Source organism: Malus sylvestris, chromosome 12, assembly GCF_916048215.2.
Source record: "Malus sylvestris chromosome 12, drMalSylv7.2, whole genome shotgun sequence".
Lineage (NCBI taxonomy): Eukaryota > Viridiplantae > Streptophyta > Magnoliopsida > Rosales > Rosaceae > Malus > Malus sylvestris.
In genome coordinates this window covers 14,515,921-14,542,316 of record NC_062271.1, presented here as the reverse complement: position 1 = coordinate 14,542,316, position 26,396 = coordinate 14,515,921, and the positions used below count along the sequence as shown (strand labels likewise).

Here is a 26,396-nt window from a genome sequence, read left to right as displayed (position 1 = left end):
TTAGTTTAATAGATATGTTATCCTTAAAATCAATCAAGAACCAAGCAAACGGCTAAATGGCTTAAAGGGGTTATGGATTTCCTTCATTCAAACATACAAGACTATGAACTAAAGTTCTTGGTCACAAGGCAAGAAAAAGAACTTAATGTGGACTTAACTCATCCACGACAATCCTTTGATAACAAGAAATCTAAGTAACTTAGGGCGTAAGTAATCGATTAAACACACTTTTATTCTACATCTACTATACTGAGATAGTAACGGCACGCCTAGCACTCAGTTAGTTTTGATTGCGAGCCTCAAGGCCTACACCTAAGGCTCCACAAAGGCACATTTAAGGACTAATTATGTCTTCTTCTTGCAGCATATCAGCAAGCAAGAGCCCGACTACATATCCAAAGTGTCAATACCTTGGGGAGCTGTGCTAAGATCCGAGGAGCCCTATCCGGTGAAATCTGCCCGACCATAGTTTTGGCACGCTCAGTGGGATATTCATAGTTTTGTATCTCAAGAAGAAGAAGGAAGGAGAAAACCTTCATGTGGAACACAGAATACGGGCGACGCCAGTGTCTACCAAGATCAAGCATGACAAATCGGCCGGAGGATTTTCCTTCCCTACAAGGGCCAGCTATTCTCGGAAGCCCGACTTCATTTGAAAAGTCAGGGGGAAAGGTAACCAATGAAGATTTGCAAGCCATCATGGTACAAGTGCTGAAAAGTATGGAGAAAATCACTCTAAAAACCAGAGGAGAAGTAAGCAGGTTCTGTTCTTTAACAGGGAGTCTGCAAAAAAGATTATATCTGGAGTTCTATACTTTAAAAAATGGTTATGACAGGGAAATAATGAGGAAAGAGAGCCCTGAGAAAGAACTAGTTATTCCCCTGTTTCCTTTCCTTTAGGAAAAGCAGGATAAAGGAAAAAACAAAGAAGGATCTGGAGTTAGTCAGCCAGTGTTGGAGGAAATCCTAGATGCTGAGTTACCCAACCCCCTATTATTTTCATTAGATAGTAGAGGGCAGAGCAGGCAAGAAAAAATGAAGTATGAGATGCCTCAGTCAATCGGAGAGCCCAGTGGAAAAGGCGAGCCTACCAAGGCAGACAAGCCTCCTTTTTATAGGCCCCCACCATAGGCCAGTAAAGGAGGAGATGCCAAATGGGGGAAGCTCGAACCAAGGAAGGAGATTTTCTCGGGCAATGATCGCAACTCGAAGTTGGAAGCCCCACAACCCTATACAATAATGTAGCTAACCAGCAACTCAAAGATGAGTTAGTTGAGTTAAGAAAGATGGTGGCCCATAATGCTTAACCCCAAGCTCGCCCAATGTTCAGGATCACCTACTAGAAGCCATACTCGGAGTACATTGATGAGCAAAATCCATTTCCACTCAACTTCAAGATGCTTGCGTTTCCCACTTTTAGTGGGGAAGATGGCATTATATCCTCTAGAGATCACATCTTCAAGTTCTCTAACCATTGCGTGGCTTTTGAAGACAATCCTAATTGTAAGTTAAGATTGTTTGGGAACTCATTGGTTGGCCTATCATCTCAATGGTATTCTCTGTTGCCCCCCCCCCCCCAAAATTCTATTGATAATTGGGGGCAAATAGAGATGGTCTTCCATGAACAGTTCTAGGATGAAGCCTGATATGTCTATTAATGACCTGGTGAAGGTGAAACAATACAAACATGAGTCTACAAAAGACTTCATGATGAGGTTCAAAAGGACAAGGATGAGGTGCCAATTCTCTACTAATCATGCCCAACTCATATCCATTGTTCAAAAGGCCTTGAGGTTGCCTTTGAGAAAGAAGTTTTATGATGTACAGTTCAGTGAGTTGCAAGTGTTGGTGATTGCTGCCACAAAGTATGAGAAGCTGTTGCTCGAGGAATAACAGGTGAAACACTCATCTAAAGCTCATCCTTTCTACAAAAGAAAAGCTGCAATTCACCAAGTGGAGTTGGAAGAGGTAGAGCTAGAAGAGAGTGATGACCATAGAAGAGAATGGATGGATATGTGTGCGGTAGAGATGACTACCCCTTTAAACCTTTGATAGTGAAGGGGTTAATCCAGCCAGTTAAGGACCAGAAAGTGATGATGAATGATGGTGGATTTGTCCCCATGAAGCCCCCTAAATACCAGAGTTATTCCTTTGATTTAACCAAGGCCTCGGAGATTTATGAAGAGTTGGTGCGGGCAAGAGTGATTATGCCCGACAGTACCAAAAAGATGCCAAAACTAGAGGAACTAAGAGTAAAAAAATACTACAGGCTGCATTACACTTTCAATCACTCCATAACTAACTGTGTCCAGTTTAGGGATTGGATACAAGACCTTATAGTGAAAGGAAATTTACTATTGGAAAGACAGCAAGCCAATATGATGATTGACACGGATCCTTTCCCAGAAGCACCAATAAACATGACCAACTTGACGTGGGATAAGAAAAGGAAAAAGAAGGCTACCTAGGAAGTCAAAGAAGAAAGAAGGCAAGTTGAGAGGCCAACAAAATGAGCTATCAAGTTGCTTGAGAAGCCCAAAGCAACCATAGTCAAATGAGTGGTGTTATGCAGCAGGTGTAAATGTGAATGTGAGTTTGAAGTACCAGCATCAATATCTATCATTAATCAGGAGTTGATTAAAAGAAGAGAAAAAGAAGAACAAGAAGCCCGCAAAAGTATCTTGCGAACAGCTGAGAAAAAGACCTCAAGAAATGTTTTCCAAAGGTTGGGAGGTGATTCTCAACCAAAGGGCTCATCAGAAGTATTCATAAATTATGAAACCTCTGAAGAAATGGAAGACAGAGAAGCTAAAGTACCAAAATGGGTGGATGTAAGGCCACCCTAGCCAAGCTATGCCGGTAGAGATATCATAAGAAGGGAAAGGATAATGAATCCAATCATGAAGAAGAATTTTGCCCAACTCGGGCAGAAATGGTATATGGTTGGAAATGATGGAAGACTCATCAAAGAAATATGAGCCTCTATGATCATGAGAATTTAGAGGTAGCACAAAGCTCACATAAACTCATTAAAAGTTCCTACTACCTGAGAAACCTTTGAAAATGTGAAGTTTGAGAAAATACTACATAAAGGAAGAAATCAACTTTAGTGGAGAAGCAAGAAGGAGGTAGAAAGAGCTTGTAGCAAGATTGAGGGAGAAAGAGATTATGTGCCACAAAACCCTTATCCGGAAAAATATAGAATCTTGAGGATAGCTCAAGAAGATATGGTGATGATGCCAACCCCTAGATGGAGCCTAGAAGCCATATGTTTTGGAACTATCTCACCTGAGAGGGGGATACCCTTACCTTTATTGATCGATACTCTTTGTGAAGTTCCAGGACCAATGCCAAACTTTGGCGTAAGCCCGAGCTGATGTTGCCCAAAGAAGTACAAGTCTGGTTAGATGAATTCATGGGCCACATCGGGGGTAAGAAAAAGGACTTACCTGAACCTAGCAGCTTCCATGTAAACATAACATATGTTTTATCTGCCATGTTTTGTCCCAAGCATGATCAACCTGCCACAATGGAAGGTGATTACTTGGCAACATAACCTATGATGGTACATGTTAGTGTCGAAGAGGCAGGAAAAGAGGAGTTGGGTAGAATAAGTTTGCCCGAGCTCACAAAGAAATAGCCCGATAAGGTGTGCATAGACATAATGGTCTTCAGTTGCCCGAACTTGACTCTAGCTAACCATCTGAAGCCTATATATGTAACTGCTCATCTAGAAGGAGTACTCTTCAAAAGGGTTTTTATTGATGAAGAAGTTACAGTCAATGTGTTGCCGTACAAGCAAATGAAGAGGATGTGTAGAAGTGATGAGGATCTCATCCCCACGGATCTAACTGTTTCCAGCTTCTCTAGAGCCGTCACTATAACTCATGAGATATTGTTCCTGGAGGTTGACTTGGGTTCCAAGCAAATCATGCTAGCCTTCTTCGTGGTGGACATCACTTCCGCTTATGGAGCTTTACTAGGCCAAGATTGGATTCATTAGAGTCTCTCTATGCCTTCCACCATACACCAACAGGTAGTAGTTTACCACGAGGAAGAAGCCATGAGACTAGGATTTTGGGAGATGGTGGAGGCCGAGTCATGGCCATTCCTCCCTATTGCTAATGTTGCAGAAGCCAGCTTTTACAATCCCAGTGTTGGGATTCTCCAATGCTTAGGAGCTGATAAGAGCGATCGCCCAACTATGGTGATGACACAAAAGCTTCTAGAACAAGGATTATTCCTCACCAAGGAAGAATGGGATAGGCCCCATATTGTCCTAACTCCCCAACACAAGTAATGACAAAATAAAGAAGAAAGGATTAAGCAGTTAAAGTTAGGTCCTTAATCAAAAGACTATTGGTGTATGGAAGAAAGAAGAAGCAGGAAAGGGAGAGCTTGGCCGACGAACAAGGGGAAGAAGCTTCAGGCAGCCAAAACCGAGGTGAAGAAAAGTTATTTAGAAGAGAGTTGGAAGTGGCCATACAAATGGGGCTAGAAAACTTATCCTAGAATCTAGAGTTAGTCGAGTTTTTGTATGCAGAGCCTGACAAGCCACCATCAGAGGTGCAAGACCCCTTGGAGACCATTGATTTGGGGACTAAGGAAGATCCAAGGCCTATACAGGTTAGTGGCCTGTTAGAAGTGGAGGATCGGGCAAAGATAGTCAACCTTTTGCATGAGTTCAAATACTGTTTTGCTTGGCATTATACTAAGATGCCAGGTTTAGATCCAACCTTAGTAGAACACATGATGCCTATTAAGGAGGGATATAAACCTGTAAAGCAAGCACCACGGAGGATGTCAAAGGAGATCGAGGAGAAAGTAAAAGAAGAAATTGAAAGGCTTATAAAGGCTGGATTTATTAGGCCTGCCAAATATGTTGAATGGTTGGCCAACATTGTACCCGTATTGAAAGTTATAACTAAAGCAGTTCGATGTCGTGTTGACTATAAAACCATTAATGGAGCTACACCTAAAGATGAACATCTTATGCCTATGGCTGACTTATCCTTAGATGTAGTTACCAAACACAAAGTCCTATCATTAATGGATGGGAATGCCGATTATAATAAGATAAAAATGGCTAAATAAGATATACACAAAACAGCTTTTAGATGCCAGGTCATGTGGGAGCATATGAATACTTAGTCATGCCATTCGGGTTCAAAAATGCTGGTGTAACCTATCAAAGATCGATGAATGCAATTTTTCATGACTTAATCGGTCATAGTGTGGAGGTATACATTGATGACAGCGTGGTGAACTCTTAAACTGAAGAATAACACTTGATAGACCTCAGACAAGCTTTAATAAGAATGAGGATCCATAAGCTAAAAATTAATCCAAAGAAATGTGCTTTCGGGGTAAGGTCGGGCAACTTTTTGGGATTTCTTGTTCATCAAAGAGGTGTAAAGATTGACAAGAATAAAGCTCGGGCAATAATGTAATCATCTCCTTCCACCAATAAAGCACAACTGTAAAAGCTGCTGGGAAAGATCAACTTCTTGAGGAGATTCATTGCTAACTTGGCAAGCAAGATTCAGCTGCTAACTCCTCTGCTAAGATTGAAAGACAAAGAAGAGTTTGAGTGGGGGCCCACCACACCAGGAGGCTTTTGACAAAATAAAGTCTTACTTGACTTCTCCACCATCACTCATGCCAGCTCAAACGGGGAAGCCTTTAAAGCTTTATATTTCTACCTTTGAAAAGTCAATGGGAAACTTGCTAGCCCAAAACAATGAAGGTGGGAAGGAATAAGTAATATACTACCTCAGTAGAATCCTTACTGAGGTAGAGACAAGATATACACTAGTGGAGAGGTTGTGCTTGGTTCTATACTTCACTGCCTGCAAACTAAGGCATTATATGTTGCCTTGCCACATCCACATCATCGCCAAGACAAATGTGATCAAGTACATGTTGTCAAAACCAATGTTAACTGGAGAATTGGAAAGTCGATTCTAGCACTATCAGAGTTCAGCTTTCAATATGTGCCTCAAAGAGCAATCAAGGGACAAACAATTGTAGACTTCTTAGCTAAGCACCAAGAGTCTTAAGAGGAAATTATCACCATCCCAGGAACTTTAGAGGTAGCCAATGTTTGAATCCCACCAAGTAGAGCCTTTTCGGGGAGAGAATAATGATTCAGCAAGAGATAAAAAGAATAACTAGCCTCTAGATCACTCCTTGGAGATTGTATTTTGATGGTTCTTGCACTCAAAACACTGCTGGAGCCAGGATTGTCATCATTGATCCCAAAGGTATTCACCATTATTATTCATTCCTACTCGATTATCAAGAACCTACCAGCAATCGAGCATAGTATGATGCATTGATAATTGGCTTGGAGATCTTGAGAGTTAGGGGCAACTGAAGTTGAGGTGTTTGGTGATTCAGAATTGGTGATCAATTAGTTAAATGGAGAATACAAGTGCAGACACATTGCCATGAAAGGTTACTATTTGGCATCTACACAATTATTGAGTTATTGGGGCACTGAGATATCAGTCAGCCATATCCCTAGAGAATCAAACGCAATTGCTAATGAGATGGCACAATTGGCTTATGGAGCACAGATCCAAGAAATGAAGTTTGAAGGGGATATAGAAGTTCAGAAAAGACATCTCCCTTCTATCTTCGAAAGGGGATTCAGTTTAGATATGATGAATGAAGAAATAGAGATAAAGGATTGGAGGACACCTATTGCTCAATATTTGAAAGATCCATCATTCCCCACACGTAAGAAAAATAGACAACAATCAACTAAGTATGTTTTGTGGGAGAAAAATCTATTAAGAAATACTTCAGTTGGACTTCTATTGAAGTGCTTAGTCCAAGAGGGTAATGGCCGAAGTACATGAAGGAATTTATAGGGCACATCAAGCTGGAACTAAGATGAGATGGTTGCTTAGAAGATATGGCTATTTATGGCCCGAAATAGAGAAAAACTGCAAGGCTTATGCCCTAGGATGTGAAGAATGTCAAAGACATAAAACTCTCCAACATATGCCCTCGATACCCTTGAACCTCGTGGTCAAACCTTGGCCCTTCAGAAGATGGGCAATGAACTTCATCGGACAAATTCACCCAACCTCTAGCAAATGACACACATTCACAATCGTAGCAACGAATTACTTCACTAAGTGGGTAGAAGCTTTAGCTGTGAAGACAATCACTTCAACCGCAATCAAGAAGTTCATTGAAACCAAGATCTTACATAGATTCAGGGTGCTTGAGACAATTGTCACAGACCACAGGCCATCTTTTATTTCAAGCGAAGTAGAGGAGTTTACAAGTAAGTTCAAAATAAATATGATTCAGTCCAGTCCTTACTACCCTTAGTCAAATGGTCAAGCAAAAGTTAGCAACAAAATCTTGGTAAACATTATAAAAAGAATAGTGGCCGAGAGTCCAGAGAAGTGGCATGAGAAATTAGGAAAGACTTTGTGGGCTTACAGAACTTCCAAAAGGGCAGTGACTAGAACTACTCCTTATGCTCTAACCTTCGGGCAAGACGTTGTAATCCCCATGGAGATTAATGCGAGTTCTGTTAGGATTCAGAACCAATTCGAGCTACACAGTGAAGAATACATTCATGCTATGTGTTAAGAAGTTGAAGATCTAGAAGCATCCCGAATTGAAACTCTGGATAAAATTCAAGAAGGGAATAAAGTTGTTGCCCGAGCATATAACAAGAAGGTAAAATTAAAGACCTTCAAGAAAGGAGAGTTAGTTTGGAAAGAAATTTTTCCTTTGGGAGCTCAAGTTAGAGGCTTTAGGAAGTGGAGCCTGACTTGGGAAGGTCCTTTCATTATCATCCAAGCACTGGACAAAGGAGGATATTACTTGGCAGATATAGAAGGAAGCTTACAGAAGCATCCAATCAACGCTAAGTTTTTGAAGAAATATCACCCCACCTTGTGGGATGTTAGGGATTGCTACATTGAAGAAGTATAAGCATTGCAAGAAATCTAAAGTCAGCTTATGTGCTCATTATAATTAAGTTTAAAGAACTCATTTTCATTTCATTGAATGATGAAGTTACATAAGAATCAGCTCAATAGTTTTACATCCTTGACTAGAATAACTATCCTAGAATCCTGGTTGTCTAAGGTCGCTTGATAGTTGTTCTTCCAACCTCTCATTTTCAGAAGACACCTCTGTGATCCTTGCCTCCATAGCAGATCTTTCTTCCACAAGTCTTACCAAAGCCTTTGACATTGATCCTAAAGCCGATAAGGTTGTGGTAGTTGATCCCGAAGCATACACCTATGATGATGACGAGATCAAGAAAGCAGAAGCTACGGGGAAGTCCGGGCTTGTGGATATTAGTGCAAGAGAAGATAGCTTTATATCCATATGTAAAATCTATCAGTACGATTAAAGCTGCTCGGCTACTCCTCCATGCCATAGAAGCCTTGAAACAGAAGTTGGAAGCAATGCACCTTTCTGAGAATATTGTGGGAACTGATTTCTCGGGCATGTTGCTTTCTACAGCAATTGGGACCTGAGAAGTCCATGCAGGTCCCAAGGATTTCATTCCTCCCTCCTTGAAGAAGAGTTCATTGTGCAGACTTGCCCGAGGGCGATGAAAGCCGTTGAGCAAGTGGCGCATGGTGGAAATCCCCTCTTCAGTCTCATAGGGAGATTGAATTCGAGCAACTTTGGGTGCCATTGGATGATCTTGAGGAGAATATATGAAGAAAATCGGAATTAGGGGGCAAGAACTTAAGAACGAGAAAAGTATCTGAGAATTCTGGAAAGTTTTGGGAATTTGAAGGCTTGAAATGGCTAAGATAGTTTGCCAAGGAGGTTAACTGAGAATTATATAGTGAACGGTTACTTAACATTGGAGTTCGTGGGTTAGTGCAAGGGTTTTGTTTAACCAACGACCACTTTAAATGGTGCAAGTCCCTAGTGAAGGCATGCGACGACTATTTAATCATTATTAGGCCTCGTTTGGCAGCTTGGACTGTATTGACTATTTCTGTCGGATAGGATAAATAGCCACCAGATAGTACTGACTAAATTAGTCGGGCGTTTGGTGCAGTATCGGATTAATGACCGTATTATTTATACTGTGTTTGGTACAAAACCGGATAGGACAAGAGAAAAAAAAAATTAACAAATCTTTCTTTGTTTGTTGAACTTTTCTCATGTTTATACCTATTGAAAACCACACAAAATTTCAAAAACAAAGAAAAATAATAAATTCCATACATCAAATTCAAAATATTTTCCAATAACATAAAAGAAGGTTCACAAAAAACAACTACAATCGTTATGTTATATAATCCAACCACATATTCAAGTTCATAAACTATACAAATGCAAGTTGGTTTCAGTAAGAAACAGTTTGTCCAGATAGCCAAAATATATGCATGCTGCTTTTAACAAAATCTATGCATGCTGCAGCTTTTAACAAAAGATGTGCATGTTGCTTTTAACAAAATATATTGTTGTTGATTTGAAATGTAAATTGCGATTACTTTGTCCAAGTCACATGAGTACAAAAGCTGTTTTCATTACACCATCCAAAGACAAGAATGTCCTCTCATTTTGTGGCTTTTCGAAAAAGAATATTTAGTGCCTTGATTTGATCCTCAATAGACAAATCTATCTTTGATAATTCTGAAGCAATCTCAAGTTTTGGATTCACTCATTTCCCAAAAGCAGCTTGTAAAACTTCACCCAACTTATCCACTGATTCAGAAAGCATTTCTTTAAATGCCATAGCAAGATCATTATCATTAGCAACTCTCTTCCTTTTCCGGGTACTTGAACTGCTAGATCGTTGAGCAATAGAAGGAGAACTAGTCTCCACCTCATCTTCATCTTCATCTTCATTAATGTGCTCAGGCTCATTCATCATCTCAGTAGGAGTTGCAGCTCCTACTCCAGTTGCTCGGTCCTTCCCAAAAATAACATTCAATCTGTCATACAATGGAAACGATTTTCCTAGCCAGCCCTCTACTTCTTTGTTAACCTGCAATGCGAAAACAAATCACATTATCCATAAAATACAAATAATCTTATTTTGTTCCCTTCAACCTGTCTTGATATAATCAAGCATCCATTAATTTAATTAAGTTGTCATAATGAATGGGGCTAGAGGATATGGTTTGGTAGACACAATCGTACTATTAAATTGTATGTAAAGGAACATGTTAAGTAATCAAATATGTAAAGTTAAATTCTAGTATTATGTTACAGAATTACCTTCACATAGGACTGCCATACATCAGTGCTATCAACCTCAATACACTTTTGTACATCATTCCATGCAAAACCTGTTTTATTAACCATGTCATAAACTATTACATAATCTTTTTTCCACCTCCTCATTTTGGACTCAATATGTGGAACTGCCTTTATATTGGCATTAGGACATTTCAAATTAATAGCAGTTTCAAATTGAGCCATTGTTCCGTGTTTGAAACAACCGTTATCACATCACAAATTCTTAACAACTACATCCTCAAGTATGGACAGTAATGCATCTTCTTCATGTTGTTTCCAAACCCTTCTACTTCCTTTTGGTTGACTACTTTGTTCACTTTCCATTCCTATAATTACATACACAATAAGATAGCATATAATCAACAGTGCATATAATTAATAGTAAGTGATAAAAACCATAAGCAAATCATCACAGTTTTTAAATAAATACATAACCAGGTCACACTTTGTTAAGTATCATAACCGAATACATAAGAAATCACTATTTGTTCAAATAACAAACCATAACCAAATGACAACATGCATATGTAAGAAAATTTAATCAAATCACACTTGTGCAAGCCACTCATTGTACATATTCATGGCCAAAGTGTTTCTCCATGCAGTCCATTCTTGTGTAGGTTGAACAGTCTCAATCATATCTTCATCATCATCACTACTTTCAGATTCGTCCAAGTTTAGGATTTCATTTTCTATTGGATCAGCTGACATATGGCTTCTAATAAGATTATGTAATAGGCAGCAGGTTGTCATAATTCTAAGTTGTGTTTTAAATTAGGAAAAATGATGGACCTCTTAAGATGCTCCAACGCATCTTAAGTAGTCCAAAACATCTCACAATGACATTTCTAGCTTGAGCATGTTTCATATTGAAATACTCCTCATGATTAATCGGGAGTCTTCTATTTCTCCACTCCGAGAGATGGTAACGCACTCCCTATACGGTGCAAGGTATCCTAGACCATTTGTGTACCCACCATCCACAAGGTAGTAACACCCTAACACATCAAAAAATGTATATTACTATATATAAGAAAAATGAGGATTCAAATTACTAATATAAACAAAAAATCTATTGTTACCCGTGGGAACTTTTAATCCTGATGGTCTACTTATCGCATCTCAGAGTACTCTAGAATCAGAGGCCGACCCTTCCCAACCTGGGTACACAAATATAAAATTCATGTCCAGATTACAAACTCCCAACATATTGGTCACAATCTCCCTTCCTCGATCGGTATCTTGGTTTATCTCGCTCAGGGACATGAACGTTAATGTAAGTCCCATCCAATGCCCCCAAGCAATTCTAAAAAAAAAATCATTAACATTGGTAAGCTCAATATATTAAATTACATTAATTTTAGAAGTAATTTTTATAAAATATGAAGAATACCTCAAACCAACTCCATTTAGGATCTGGGTAGGCATTAGGAATGGGTTCTGGCACTTTCAAAAGTCTACCTTGTAGCCTTAACACTCCATGTAGAATGGAATTGAAATACCTACTTATGCTCTCCCCCGATCGACAAAACCTACTCCCAATTGTACGATTCTTGACATGATGTGCAAGTATTTGCAAAAACATGCAAACTTGTTCTTCCATTGTCACTACACCATCCAATTTTACTCTACCGTGGTCACGAAGCATCTGACATAAATAATGGAATGTTTTTCTATCCATTCTAATTTGGTTCACACACTGAACATCATCATATCCTATTATGCTATCTAAATAGGGTGACCCTACCATTCTCCTAACAAATGTGCGATTTCTAAGTGCAAGTTGCCGATTCCGCCTTCTAGCTGAATTATGATTCATCATGAACCATATCATCAACCAAGTCACAATATTCAAGTACCACAACTTAACATTGAAGCATGCCACAATCTTTCTTTCATCCATGTCTAGTGAAAATATAAAATAACATTATTAGATAGTGGCAAAAAATTAAGTAACTGGAGCATGAATGCATAATAACACTGAAAACGGAAGGAAGCATGTTAATAAGTCCTACCAAAAAATATGGTTGGAACAAATATGGTCAACTAGGACATGGGGACAAATTTATTTGTGAGGTGATCTCTTAGCTTTTAGACTGTAATATAATGCTTTATTGATTCATATAAAGATACAAGCAACTTTGGTACTAGTTTTGAGTTAAGTTTCCTGCCTTGTGTTTTGTTAAATTGATATTATTTTTTTCCCATTCCTTTTTGGCATTTGTGGTTGTCACTGGTATCAGAGCTCTTATGACATGTGAAATCTATCTTCTCTATACCCGTATTATTTGTTAAATTGCAAACCACATGGGATTGATCTGTCTTTGTTGGTCCATTCCCTAACTGCTTAAGCCTTTTAGGGCCCAATGATTGTCTAATAATCAATTAAATTCTATATTATTTGATCATACTGCATGGACCTTACTGAGCAAATATACAATGGAGAGTAATGAAATGGTTTGGGCAGCAAAGAAGTCTAGTCTATGAGGTACTTTGTACGATCTCAAAGCATTATATATTCATCACCTCATGTTGCATCAAAATTGAGTGTCATGTTGCATCAAAATTAAGCCGAAACATCAGAAAAGCAGCAACTCTCCCTTTCTTCTCTATTTCTCACTCACACTCTTTTTTCTAAAAGGCAATTACTTTACAAAGTGGAATAAATGCCAATCAACAATTCAACAACCCTAGTCCGAAATTATTCACACATATATATATCCAGATAAAAAGTAAAATTCACATAAAAATTAAAAAATGGATAAAAGCTGATAGGGAGTGATGCAAAAACTGAGAAGAACAACAATTGAGATCTAATTTCTAGGCCATAGACGGTGATGGGGAATGAGAGACAGAGAACAAGAGCGAAGAGAAATTGGCTTACCCTATTGTCCGTATGGTTGCGTTGCGGCTGCGAGACAGTGAGTGAAACGGGAGCTGCGCCAGAGACAAAGTTTTGTTTAGTTAAGTGAACCTGCACACTCCCACTCTACCCAATCATTAATTCTAATTAAAGTTGAACACCAACAACAAACCCTAAATTCGACCCCAATAGCAAACCCTAAAATTAAAAAATTATAACTAAAACACAAAATTACATAATCAATTGCATAATTAGAGAGAAAATAATAACTAGATTCAATCAATTGCAAGAAAAATAGGAAGAGGGGGAAGAATAGAGGGAGGGGCAGAATCCCAGAAGAAGAAAACTGAAAAGACGAATTGTGATTCAAACGAAGAAGAAGACTATGAGAAGACGAACCTAGGATGAGAGCAAAAGGGCGTCTGGAGAGGAAGTGGAAGATTGTGCCGAGAGAGAAGAGAGCCCGACTAAGTTATATCGTGAAATTGGATGGTATAAGCAAGCGGGTAAACACCGTGTAAAAAAAATGGGCCCGGATTATTTAATCCGGTGCCTATTTAATCCAAACAGCCACCAAACACCGTACACCATATTATTAGTACTATCCAGTGCCTTATACGGTGTGCCAAACAGGGCCTTAGCGTCTTGGGTTACAGATTTAACAATGATTAAATGGGGCACTGTTTGGGTTAATATTTGAACATTGGGCTGCAATTGTGAGGAAGCCCAGAGATACCAATTAAAAAAAGACTTGCCTGAAGCCCAGCACCAGGCCCAGAGACAAATTGGCATCTCCCCATTAATGATTTAAATGTCAGGTGATGGAGACTAACTCACAATCAGCCAAAAAGCACTTTTTAATGACAATACAAGTAAAAAGATGATGAATCACTACCCTCCAAATGCTTTCAGGCAAAAGCAAGGTCACAGTAGTCGGGCTAATTGGCCTATAAAAGGAGGAAGAGGCCCTAGAGATAGGACACTCAACCAATCAAACAAACAAACATACAAACTTTGCTCTCAAGCCAGATTTGCATCCAAAAGCTGAAATCTACCCGGATTCAATCATTTTTAACGACAAGCTATCTTTCTCTTTAGTCTAAAAGCTCAGCTATCTCTTTCAGTGGTGTAGTATCAATTCCCTTGTATAAACTTGTCTACCATCCATCGATTTTTAGCATATAAACCCCTATAATCACAAAGATAAGTGACTGCAAGAAGTTCAACCTTGACAGACAAGGTGAAATCTTGCCCGAATCTCTTTGTTTGTTTTCTGAATATACAGATCTATTACGTAATGCATTCTCCTGTATGTATTCAAGTCATATCCACCTATTTTCCTACTTTAAGAGCCTCATTTACACCTGGATTTGGTTAGTTTAATAGTTATGTTATCCTTAATATCAATCAAGAACCAAGCAGATGGCTAAATGGCTTAAAGGGGATCTGGATTCCCTTCATTCAAACAAACAAGATTATGAACTAAAAGTCCTTGGTCACAAGGCAAGAAAAAAAACTTAATGTGGACTTAACCCATCCACGACTATCCTTTGATAACAAGAAATCCGAGTAACTTAGGGCTTAAGTAATCGACTAAACACACTCTTGTTCTACATTTGCTATACTGAGATAGTAGTGGCACGCGTAGCACTCAGTTACTTTTGATTGCGAGCCTTAAGGCCTACACCTAAGGCCCCATAAAGGCACATTTCAGAACTAACTTTGTTCTCTTCTTGAAGCACATCACCAAGCAAGAGCACGACTACACATCCAAAGTGCCAATCCCTTGGGGAGCTGTGCTAAGAGCTGAGGAGCCCTCTTCGAAGAAATCTTCGTCGTAATAGGAACGCCTCGTTTTCTCCGTCACCAACATCTTCAGGTGCTCGACCCTCTTCACCACTACTATCATCACCTTCACCCTCATTCTCATCCTCATTAGCTTCAATATCTTCAACATATGAAATAACCGATGAAAATTATAAAAAGACATTTCTGATTGCATTGGATGAGGGAATATATAGAAAACCAGGTGTGAAACCAACCTTCAATTTGGCGAATCACCAGGGGCCATTTCACGTGGATATCGGTAATCCTTTTTCCTTTTTTTTTTAATAATTTTTTTATCAGTCTGGAGCAAAAATTGATGAAAGCTTAATTTTCAAAGCAAACAAGCATAATGGGAAACTGCAGATCGTTTTCACTAAGCCTGGCAAACGGGTCGTGTCTGTCGTGGTCGTGTCGTTTTCGTGTAACACCTGTTATCTTAATGGGTTGTGTCGTGTCACACCTGTTATCTTAACGGGTCTTTAACAGGCCGGGTCACTTTACCCAACGGGTAAAGTGACCCAACCCATTATGACCCGTTAAGAAAAATATATTTTTTTCTTAAATTTGCACATACCACACATTACCACATAAATATTACTTCAAAACATTAAAACATAATTGTCATTCAAGTACTACATCTACACTCGAAAATAAGAGCCTAATCAAAAACAAGTTTGACGGTTGGATTGTTAAAATTAGTTTCATAGAATTCGTATCCCATCAAAACGATAGATTCACTAACACTTAGAGTTTATTTAAACTTTCATTAAGTATAACATAAGATTTTGTGGTATACACTTGTGTAAATATTTTAAATTGACGATCAAATTCATTCATTGTATTCGTATAGGGTCAAGGAGTGTAGTTGTCAAAAATCATCAAAATCGGAGTTAAAATAACCGTTAAATCGTGATTTTTTGTTTTATAACCGACGAAAAGTTTGGCGCATTACTTGATCTCTGAATGTTTGTTTTTTGTGATTTTTGGCGTATGCGATCTCGAAGCATATACAAACAAGTTTGACGGTTGGATTGTTAAAATTAGTTTCATAGAATTCGTATCCCATCAAAACGATAGATTCACTAACACTTAGAGTTTATTTATATTTTCATTAAGTATAACATAAGATTTTGTGGTATCCACTTGTGTAAATATTTTAAATTGACGATCAAATTCATTCATTACATTCGTATAGGGTCAAGGAGTGTAGTTGTAAAAAATCATCAAAATCGGAGTTAAAATAACCGTTAAATCGTGATTTTTTGTTTTATAACCGTCGAAAAGTTTTGTCTCATTTCTTGATCTCTGAATGTTTTTTTTTGTGATTTTTGGCATATGCGATCTAGAAGCATATACACTTAGAGCTTATTTATACTTTTATTAAGTATAACATAAGATTTTGTGGTATCCACTTGTGTAAATAATTTAAATTGACGATCAAATTCATTCATTTTATTCGTATAGGGTCAAGAAGGGTAGTTGTAAAAAATCATCAAAATCAGAGTTAAAATAACCGTTAAATCATGATTTTTTGTTTTATAACCGTCGAAAAGTTTTGTCTCATTACTTGAATTCTGAATGTTTGTTTTTTGTGATATTTGGCATATGCGATCTCGAAGCATATACAAACAAGTTTGACGGTTGGATCGTTAAAGTTAGTTTCATAGAATTCGTATCCCATCAAAACGATAGATTCACTAACACCTAGAGTTTATTTATACTTTCATTAAGTATAACATAAGATTTTGTGGTATCCACTTGTGTAAATATTTTAAATTGACGATCAAATTCATTCATTGTATTTGTATAGGGTCAAGGAGTATAGTTGTAAAAAATCATCAAAATCGGAGTTAAAATAACCGTTAAATCGTGATTTTTTGTTTTATAACCGTCGAAAAGTTTTGTCTCATTACTTGATCTCTGAATGTTTTTTTTTATGATTTTTGGTGTATGCGATCTCGAAGCATATACAAACAAGTTTGACGGTTGGATCATTAAAATTAGTTTCATAGAATTCGTATCCCATCAAAACTATAGATTCACTAACACTTAAAGTTTATCTATACTTTCATTAAGTATAACATAAGATTTTGTGGTATCCACTTGTGTAAATATTTTAAATTGACAATCAAATTCATTCATTGTATTCGTATAGGGTCAAGGAGTGTAGTTGTAAAAAATCATCAAAATCGGAGTTAAAATAACCGTTAAATCCTGATTTTTTGTTTTATAACCGTCACAAAATTTTGTATCATTACTTGATCTCTAAATGTTTGTTTTTTTTTTATTTTTGGCGTATGCGATCTCGAAGGGTATACAAACAAGTTTGACGGTTGGATCGTTAAAATTAGTTTTATAGAATTCGTATCTCATCAAAACTATAGATTCACTAACACTTAGAGTTTATTTATACTTTTATTAAGTATAACATTAGATTTTGTGGTATCCACTTGTGTAAATATTTTAAATTGACGATCAAATTCATTCATTTTATTCGTATAGGGTCAAGGAGTGTAGTTGTAAAAAATCATTAAAATCGGAGTTAAAATAACCGTTAAATCGTGATTTTTTGTTTTGTAACCGTCAAAAAGTTTTGTTTCATTTCTTGATCTCTGAATGTTTGTTTTTTGTTATTTTTGGCATATGCGATCTAGAAGCATATACAAACAAGTTTGATGGTTGGATCGTTAAAATTAGTTTCATAGAATTCGTATCCCATCAAAACTATACATTCACTAACACTTAGAGTTTATTTATACTTTCATTAAGTATAACATAAGATTTTGTGGTATCCACTTGTGTAAATAATTTAAATTGATGATCAAATCCATTCATTGTATTCGTATAGGGTCAAGGAGTGTAGTTGTAAAAAATCATCAAAATCGGAGTTACAATAACCGTTAAATCGTGATTTTTTGTTTTATAACCATCAAATGGTTTTGTCTCATTACTTGAATTCTGAATGTTTGTTTTTTGTGATTTTTGGCATATGCGATCTCGAAGCATATACAAACAAGTTTGACGGTTGGATCGTTAAAATTAGTTTCATAGAATTCGTATCCCATCAAAACGATAGATTCACTAACACTTAGAGTTTATTTATATTTTCATTAAGTATAACATAAGATTTTGTGGTATCCACTTGTGTAAATATTTTAAATTGACAATCAAATTCATTCATTGTATTCGTATAGGGTCAAGGAGTGTAGTTGTAAAAAATCATCAAAATCAGAGTTAAAATAACCGTTAAATCGTGATTTTTTGTTTTATAACCATCGAAAAGTTTTGTCTCATTACTTGATCCCTGAATGTTTGTTTTTTGTGATTTTTGGCGTATGCGATCTCGAAGCATATACAAACAAGTTTGACAGTTGGATTGTTGAAATTAGTTTCATAGAATTCGTATCTCATCAAAACGATAGATTCACTAACACTTAGATCTTATTTATACTTTCATTAAGCATAACATAAGATTTTGTGGTATCCACTTGTGTAAATATTTTAAATTGAAAATCGAATTTATTCATTGTATTCATATTGGGTCAACGTGTGGAGCTGTAAAAAATCTTCATAATCGGAGTTAAAATAACCGTTAAATCGTGATTTTTTGTTTTATAACCGTTGAAAAGTTTTGTCTTATTACTTGATCTTTGAATGTTTGTTTTTTGCAATTTTTTGCTGATGCGATCTCGAAGCATATACAAACAAGTTTAACGGTTGGATCGTTGAAATTAGTTTCGTGTATCCCATCAAGTTCAATGGTGTGTGTATATATATATTATGTAGATTTAAATCTATTTATTTTGTATGTATAATTATTATAGTTTTTAGGGATATAAAATTTAATTTAAAACTTAATATATATATATATATATACATATAATTATTATAGTTAATATTTTGGGGGTATAATTATTATAGTATATATAATTATTATAGTTAATTTAATATATATATATATAATTATTATAGTTTTAAACTTTTTAGGGGTATAAAATTGTTAAATTAATATATATAATTATTATAGTATTTTTTAGGGTTATAAAATTATTAAATTAATATTCTGTTTATCGTGTATCGTGTTACCCATGTGTATACCCGAACCAACCCGTTATCTTAACAGGTGCTTATCGGGTTACCCGATAACACCTGATTCATTATCGTGTCGACCCAAATATCTGTTAATTTCGTGTCGTGTTGTGTCGAGTTATCAGATCGTGTCAGGAATTGCCGGGCCTAGTTTTCACGCTGCAGACTGTTTTACAAAAAAGTGGTTTTATACGGTGAAAAACTATCGTTAGGGTTTTTTAATATGATAGGAATAGTCTAACCGAAAATTATAACCAAATATTACTTTAACACTGGAGGGATTTTGTATTTAACACTGGACGGTTAGGGTTTTTTTAGTCATGGAGGGAGGTTTGTGAAATGATTGAAAAACGTCGGGGTGTCTATGATACCTTGAAAATCTGAAAGGGCTTTGTGAAAATACAAAAGAAATCAGGTGATGTATGTGTAATTAACCCTTAAATCTTCTCATGGATCTATTATCCAACGTGTGCAACAGGTAACGCAGGAGATACCCCATGCGCCCACGAAATGGGGGCTTGACTAATGGATTTTTCCAATACTTGAGCCAATTTCTCTAAAAGGGAGTTTAGTGCTTAATTGTGTAGCGTTTTTCATGTCATGTGTTGATATCCAGTTGGTCTTCAATAAGAAAGCTTAAAGATAGTGATAGCTATCAATTCTATCTTTAATTTAGCTATTAATTCTATCTTTAATTCCTTTGACTTTTCTTTTTTCCATGAGCAGATGAGCTTAGAGGAGTTGTAGTCTGCAGGTTAGGTCTTTTTTAAGATTGAATTGCGTGTGGAGTAAATGTGGGTCTTACTAATTTAATAAGGAGATTCTCGTCAATTACCGATGAAAGTTCACGTGTCAGCTTCATAATTTTTTTTTAATTTTTTTTTGCTATCCATGAACTACAAGTTCAATTACATGATCTATTTGTTTATAACTAGTTTTGTGACCAAATATTGATAACTAGTTAAAACTAGCTCTTTGATGCTAGTTAATGTGGTCGTCTTCCATGCAGGTGAAAACTTATGAGAAATATTATGGAGCACTCTCAAATTACGGAATGAAATACAGTCGAACTATTGCCAACATGTGCAATGATGGGATTATACCATGGAGTAAATAACTGCAGCATCAACTCAAACTTGTTCTTGGACTTGAAAAGAAAACAAAAAGATTGTTCTCACATGTCCTAATAGTTGAAGCTTTATCCTAAATAATTTAAAAGTATTTTTTTTTGTATTTCAGAAAATAGTAAATTGTAGTAATAGTTCTTCAACTTTAATCAAATTGGAGTAATGGTCCTTCAACTAAAAATTCATTAAAACTGGTTCCTCAACTTATCAAAATGTGTAGCTACAGTCCTTTTCATCAATTTCGTCAACATTTTGTCAAAATAAGTTATGTTGGAATAACCATTTATATAATTAGGGTCCTTCAACTCATCAAAGTGTGTAATTATGGTCATTTTCGTCAATTATGTCAAATTTTTTGTCAAAACGAGTTATGTTGGAATGACCATTGCTACAATTGGATTAAAGTTAAATGACTATTTCTCAAGTTGAATTAAAGTTGAGGGACCAATGGTAATGAATTTTTAGTTGAGGGACCATAGCTGCACGTTTTGATGAGTTGAGGGACCAATGATAATGGATTTTTAGTTGAGAGACCATTCTAATTGAGTTAAAGTTAAAGGACCATATAGTTAGAATTTACTCTTCAGAAAAAGTTAGTGCATTGCCTTGTTTGTCAACTCCGATCTTAAGCTCAATGTTTTTACCTTTTTGATGAACACCTTCAAACCTTTCGTACGACTGTGCATTTGAAAGTGCTTTTAAAATGAATAAAAGCGTTTTTGAGATAATTTTTAGTAAAATTGCAATTAATTAAATCCTAAAAAACATATATAACTGGTGTTTCTATTAAAAACTACTTCAAGTGTTCTTGGAATACAAAAACACTTTCACCATAAAAAAAAAATTTCAATCACTTTCAAGCATTTCGTATATTAGAACTTATTAAGAGTTCAAGACATAAAAGTTGTATCTAAGGCTGCAAGAGAGTAAGAAACAATAGAATTCATGATTGACAAATATAATAAATTCAATACCCTCGGTCGTCTTATACTCTTGGAATTCTAGAATCAAAATCATAATAACGAAATCAAAATATTAGAAAAATACACACAAACTAATTAGAAGCGTAGTCTTCTCTTACATGCCTCAAGGGGCAGTGAATACACACAAGTATATGATCCCATATCTTTGACCATCTCTTCTACCAAGTCTTTGCAAATGTGGTCCTGCAAAGCCAGCCCTATTCTTCCAATCTCTCTCTTCTCTCCCCAAGCAATGTCCCTACACACTTCTGCTACACTCTCTACCATGGCCTTGCTATTCCATAATGGTGTCGATGGTGCTTCTACGTTGTGGCTCTTATAAAGTACTGATTCCGTTGTGATTTTGTCAATCATACTTGGATTCAAAAAGTCCTCTTCTCCTGGTCTCTTCCTTAGTTGAGGTTGTGCCGCTGCTCGTCCTATACATCCAAATAAGAATAAAATTGTATATCGTTTACATAACGAAAAATTTAAGACGCAAAGAGCGCGCATTATTAAAATAAAAATAAAAAATAAAAAAAACCTTCCGCTCGCGCTACTGGCGCCATGTGGAGACATACGATGCATATGCTAGTTACAAAATGCATGATGGCCTCAACCAGCCGTCCCCATGCGCAGTTCAGTCTATGCTGAGGCTGCCAGACGCAGCTTTAAGCATTCACTTTTCCCTTTCTTTCTATTTTTCTTTTGGTTTGGTGAGAGGGGGTCAAAACTTGAAGCATACACTAGTTCATACAAAGTGGTCATGGAACCCACACACTACAAAAAAAGGGTTTTTCCAGGTAAGCCATTAGGGTTTTTTTCCTTTCTTTCTGTAAATCTGTCTGTCTCGCGCTCTCTCCTTTTGCTTTTGATCATCTTTGACTACATTATGAAGGAATTTCAAAAAATTGTGGTCCATACAAATTAAGCTTTCTTAATTTATACCATAGTTTTTTTTTTATTATTTTTTATTTTTAAATAAACGACATTATCTATGTTAAGAGGGTGGGGGGAGTGGGTTAAGCCTCATAATATGTTAGCAATAATATAGTTCAAATTCGCCTTTGCCGAGAATCGAACCCAAGACCTCTCACTTACAAGTGAACATAAATATCACTAAACCGTAGTACTAAATGATATTACTATAGTTCTTAGAGTTATACAAATCCCATATTATTTATTTTTGTATTGTGCTTGGTCAACAGACCAAAATTATAGTTGGATTCTTTTACTATTTGCAATAATATTGAGTTGACAATATAATTGCAAATAGTAAGCAATTGAGAGATGAAATTAGTTTGTTTCCCACTAGTATGCATATGATTATGATGGTGCATGATGCATTCACTTGGAATCCTAATTCCTAAGTCTTGCTGGTGCAGATTGGAACATTCACCTTACTCGAAAAAAGCATCGAGTCCCCTCCACTAGGGTTAGGGTATGCAGTCTCTAAACTGCCGATTGATATTCTTCTACTGGTTTCTACTTAATTAACATAATTAGGATTAATGATATGCTTTACCACGGATGAAATTAAATTCCCAAAAGTGTTTATAAGTTTTACTTTTCTACTATTGAATACAAATGAGGACTTTCTCATCCCCAAACTGAGGGAAGTATTATCCTATACTTTAAACGCTAGATATTGAGATATGCAGAAAAAAAATTAAGAAAGATAACTAATAAAAGACTGAGATGCTGATGAATGACTCAACTAATGTACAAGGTTAAGATTAAAATTTTAAGAATAATGCTTGTGTTTTTTCCACAAGAAACCTACTTGTCCTTTCACTTGCTATTTACTCATCTTTACCATAGGAAGATCATAATCAAAACCATTCATTCACTTTATCATTGTGTAAAGACCATATATGCAAAAAATCATTCAATTGGGAGATCTTTTAGCTATTCATATGCATCAAACAAATTAACAGTTCATCATGAAGGTGCTACTCATAACCTAAATTGTCGATTGGTTTGACATATATGGATGACTAAATATCCAAATTAAATTATTTTTGCAGATAGGATCTTAGATAAAAATAGAGAATGAACAATTCCAATTATAATGTTCGTACGGTGAAGATATGTAAATCATACGTGGAGAAACAAGTAAGTTAACACAAACATTATCCAAATTAAATGTAAGTATATTATACGAAGCAAAAGCAAAAGGTCAAGAAAAAGTTGTCGTAAGGAAGAAAAGAGTGAACATGGCGCATACCGTAATTTAATACTTGTTTTCTGTAGTGGTGCTGGTTGCTGAAAGGCGAATGAGTGAACTCGTCAAGCACAGACACCGGACTCGGCTGCTCACTAGTAAGCTCCATACACTTAAAATTTGCACCGTAGAACCGTTTCTTATTGTCATCAACGGCGGCCTCCATTCTCTTCACCATGGCGGGTGATCGGAGAGTTTCAGCAGCCCGGACACTGTCTATGATCTTCTTTAGGGCCTTCAAATCTTCATCACATTTCTCTAGTGCTCCCAGAAGCTGCTGCCTCTTGTTGATGGACATGGACTCCTGCATTGGCATCTTTGACATTATCCGCGGAGCCTGCTCCAACCCCATCAGCCGAGCAACTAGAGCAGGTGGGGTTCTGGAGTTCTCAGCCGGCGAATCCAGGGAGCTAAACCGCCGGATCTCTGCTGGCAGAGTCGGGCTTCTTGGCACGTTATTGCTTGAGAATCTCCCAATATAAATGGACTTGTCTTCATGTTTGGTTTCAGCTAGTTTGGCGGGTGCGGAACCTTTGATTAGTGCTATCGATTTTGATCTTGTAGAAGAGGAACCAATCCCATTCCTCTCTTGCCTTTTCCCTGAAAATATAATTTAACAAAATATTAATCAATGGACAGCAAAAGGGAGAGATAAATGTACAAAATATATAGATAGAGAAGAAATGAAATAGTAAGGAAAGAGACCAAAAGTGAGGAATTTGCGGGAAGAGTGGTGTTTAGAGAAAAGGTGGAAGATGCCGGACATGCAGCCGACGGTCTTGGCGTTGAGATTTTCTGTCGGCGAATTTTCACGGCGCAAAGATGCTGACCGCAGATTAGTATCCTGTCGTTTCATCATCGACGATTTCTCTTCTCCCCTGGGCCTGGCGTGATGAGGATGTAAGAGAGACAAATTGTTTCAGGATTGTAAAAGGAGAGCGTGATCGAATGATGTTTCTCACTTTAGACTGGAAAATGGACCAGCAAGCAGCTGGCACATGCGCGTAACGGTAATATATATATTAGTGGTTTGCAAGGTAAGGAAGAAAAAGTACAATTAACCTTTTAGCATGCAGTTTTTCAGTATTCCTATCTTGTATTACACTTGTAGTTTGAGTTGTTTAATTTTAGGGTTTTTATCACAAATGATCTTTGACATTGACCTAATTTTTCATTTTTTTTTTGTCTCTCATCAATCAATGTCGCTTTTGAAATTGATTGTTCCAAACCAATTTGGTTCTTCTGTTAGGATTCTGTCAGTAGGGGAGTTTAGGGGAAGAAACTTAGTCATAGATCTTGTATTATATTTTCATTTGCATATCTTAGCCGTATATAAAGTTGTTTCACTCTCTATATTTGTAGTGTTGTAAGTAACTAGTCACAATGTGACAAAACTTGAACTACAAACTTTGTCACACTTTGACTCGTTACTGTACTACAAAATACAGAGTGAAACAATTTGATAAACTGCTAAGATATGCAATTGCAATGAATATCAGATCTTGATTATGTGCCTACAAGGCCAGTCATTAAAAAACACACAACATCTGAATCCAAACAGTTATAGGATGCAAACTCACACACCATACATGGTAAGCTTCTCACACAAGCATTGGGAACTACTAAGAGGGCTAAGGTGGGCTATAGCCCAAGGGAAGTTTTGGGGAAGAAACAAATAGAACTTCTCTATATATATTTATGGATTAATGCATCCTATATGATTGTAGCCTAGGGAAAGTTTTGAATAAATTACACAAGTTAGCTTCTGCCAACCCACCTATTTCCACAAGTTAGCCCGGAGCCTGGCCAATTAAAATAATAATTTATTTTTGGATAAATTACATAGTAGCCCCTCAAGTTTGAGGTCTATTACAACCTCATACAACATCTTTAAAACATTTCACTTTCATATCTCACCTACTATTTTATTTCAATATAGTACCTCTGTTACATTTTACATCCATTGATCCGCTAAGTGTTGACGTGGCTGCCACATTTGTACCACGTGGCAAAAAAAATTAAATTTTTTTTAAAATTGAATATTCTATAAAAAATAAAAAAAAATAATAAAAAATAACCTTCTTCCCGAGCCCTTCCCTTTCCCTGCAACCCTAAGACCCCATCCCCCCACCCCTGTAACCCCCAAACAACCCTCCCTCCCTTCTCTTTCCACGGCCGCCGCCCCCGCAACCCCCCCCCCCACGCCATTGCGAACTCATCGGCAACCCATCTTCCCCGACCTTCATCCCCTCCCTCTCCTCCCTCTAAGCTCTGCGACTCCTGCAAGATCCGACCAGGTTGAAAACCGGGTCAGATTGCTGGTAGCAATAGGAGCAGGGGCCACACTGGAGCCAGTTGAGGCGAGAATCGCACAGCGGGCTGGTGAGCCGGGAACCGTAGAAAAAAAAACTGGCGAAGGTCGCTGACAGTACGGGGAGGCCAGCGATGGTCCATTTAGGAATTTGTGGGTGTGGATTTAGGGTTTTAGGGGGTGGGAAAAGTGGGTTTTAGGGTGCAAAGAGAAAAGTTAGGGGGTTTAGATCGTTGGATTTGATCTGCAAGGGAAGGAAAAGACGGGAAGCAGCAGAGAAATGCAGAGAGGGGGTTACGAGTTTCTGGGTTTGTTGCGGGGTAGGGGGTTTCTGTGTTTGCTTGCGAGGAGGGGGGTTACGGGTTTTAGTTTTTTTTTTTTAATTTAGAAAATTAAGGTTTAAAAAAAATTACCACATGGCACATATTTGGTAGCCACGTTGCATAAATGTGGCAACCACGTCAGCATTTAACGTATCAATGGATGGAAAATTTAACAGAAGTATTATTTTGAAATAAAATAGTACTTGAGGTATGAAAGTAAAATATTTTAAAGATGTTGTATGGGGTTATAATAGACCTCAAACTTGAGGGGCTACTATGTAATTTACCCTTTATTTTTGGACCTGAACCTCCATATTTTTTAGATACGTTCCTTAAACTTTTACACAAAGGGTCCTAAAGCTATCCACTGTCATTATATTTGTTTTCAATTGCTTTATATATTGTGTTGTATATATTGTGTTTGGTTG

General features: G+C 36.9%; 1 protein-coding gene and 1 pseudogene across 1 annotated transcript; both read right to left on the bottom strand.

Moving 5' to 3' along the window:
• Positions 1–9,420: 9,420 nt before the first annotated feature.
• Positions 9,421–10,640, bottom strand: LOC126592172 (uncharacterized; annotated as a pseudogene).
• A 10,435-nt stretch (positions 10,641–21,075) lies between these two features.
• On the bottom strand, positions 21,076–24,341 carry LOC126592086 (uncharacterized). Its single transcript, XM_050257843.1, has 3 exons — positions 24,040–24,341; positions 23,338–23,934; positions 21,076–21,550 (listed from the first exon to the last, which is right to left on the bottom strand). Exons 1-3 carry the CDS (start codon positions 24,191–24,193, stop codon positions 21,207–21,209), a joined length of 1,095 nt encoding a protein of 364 aa, XP_050113800.1. The 5' UTR covers positions 24,194–24,341; the 3' UTR covers positions 21,076–21,206.
• Between the last annotated feature and the right edge of the window lie 2,055 nt (positions 24,342–26,396).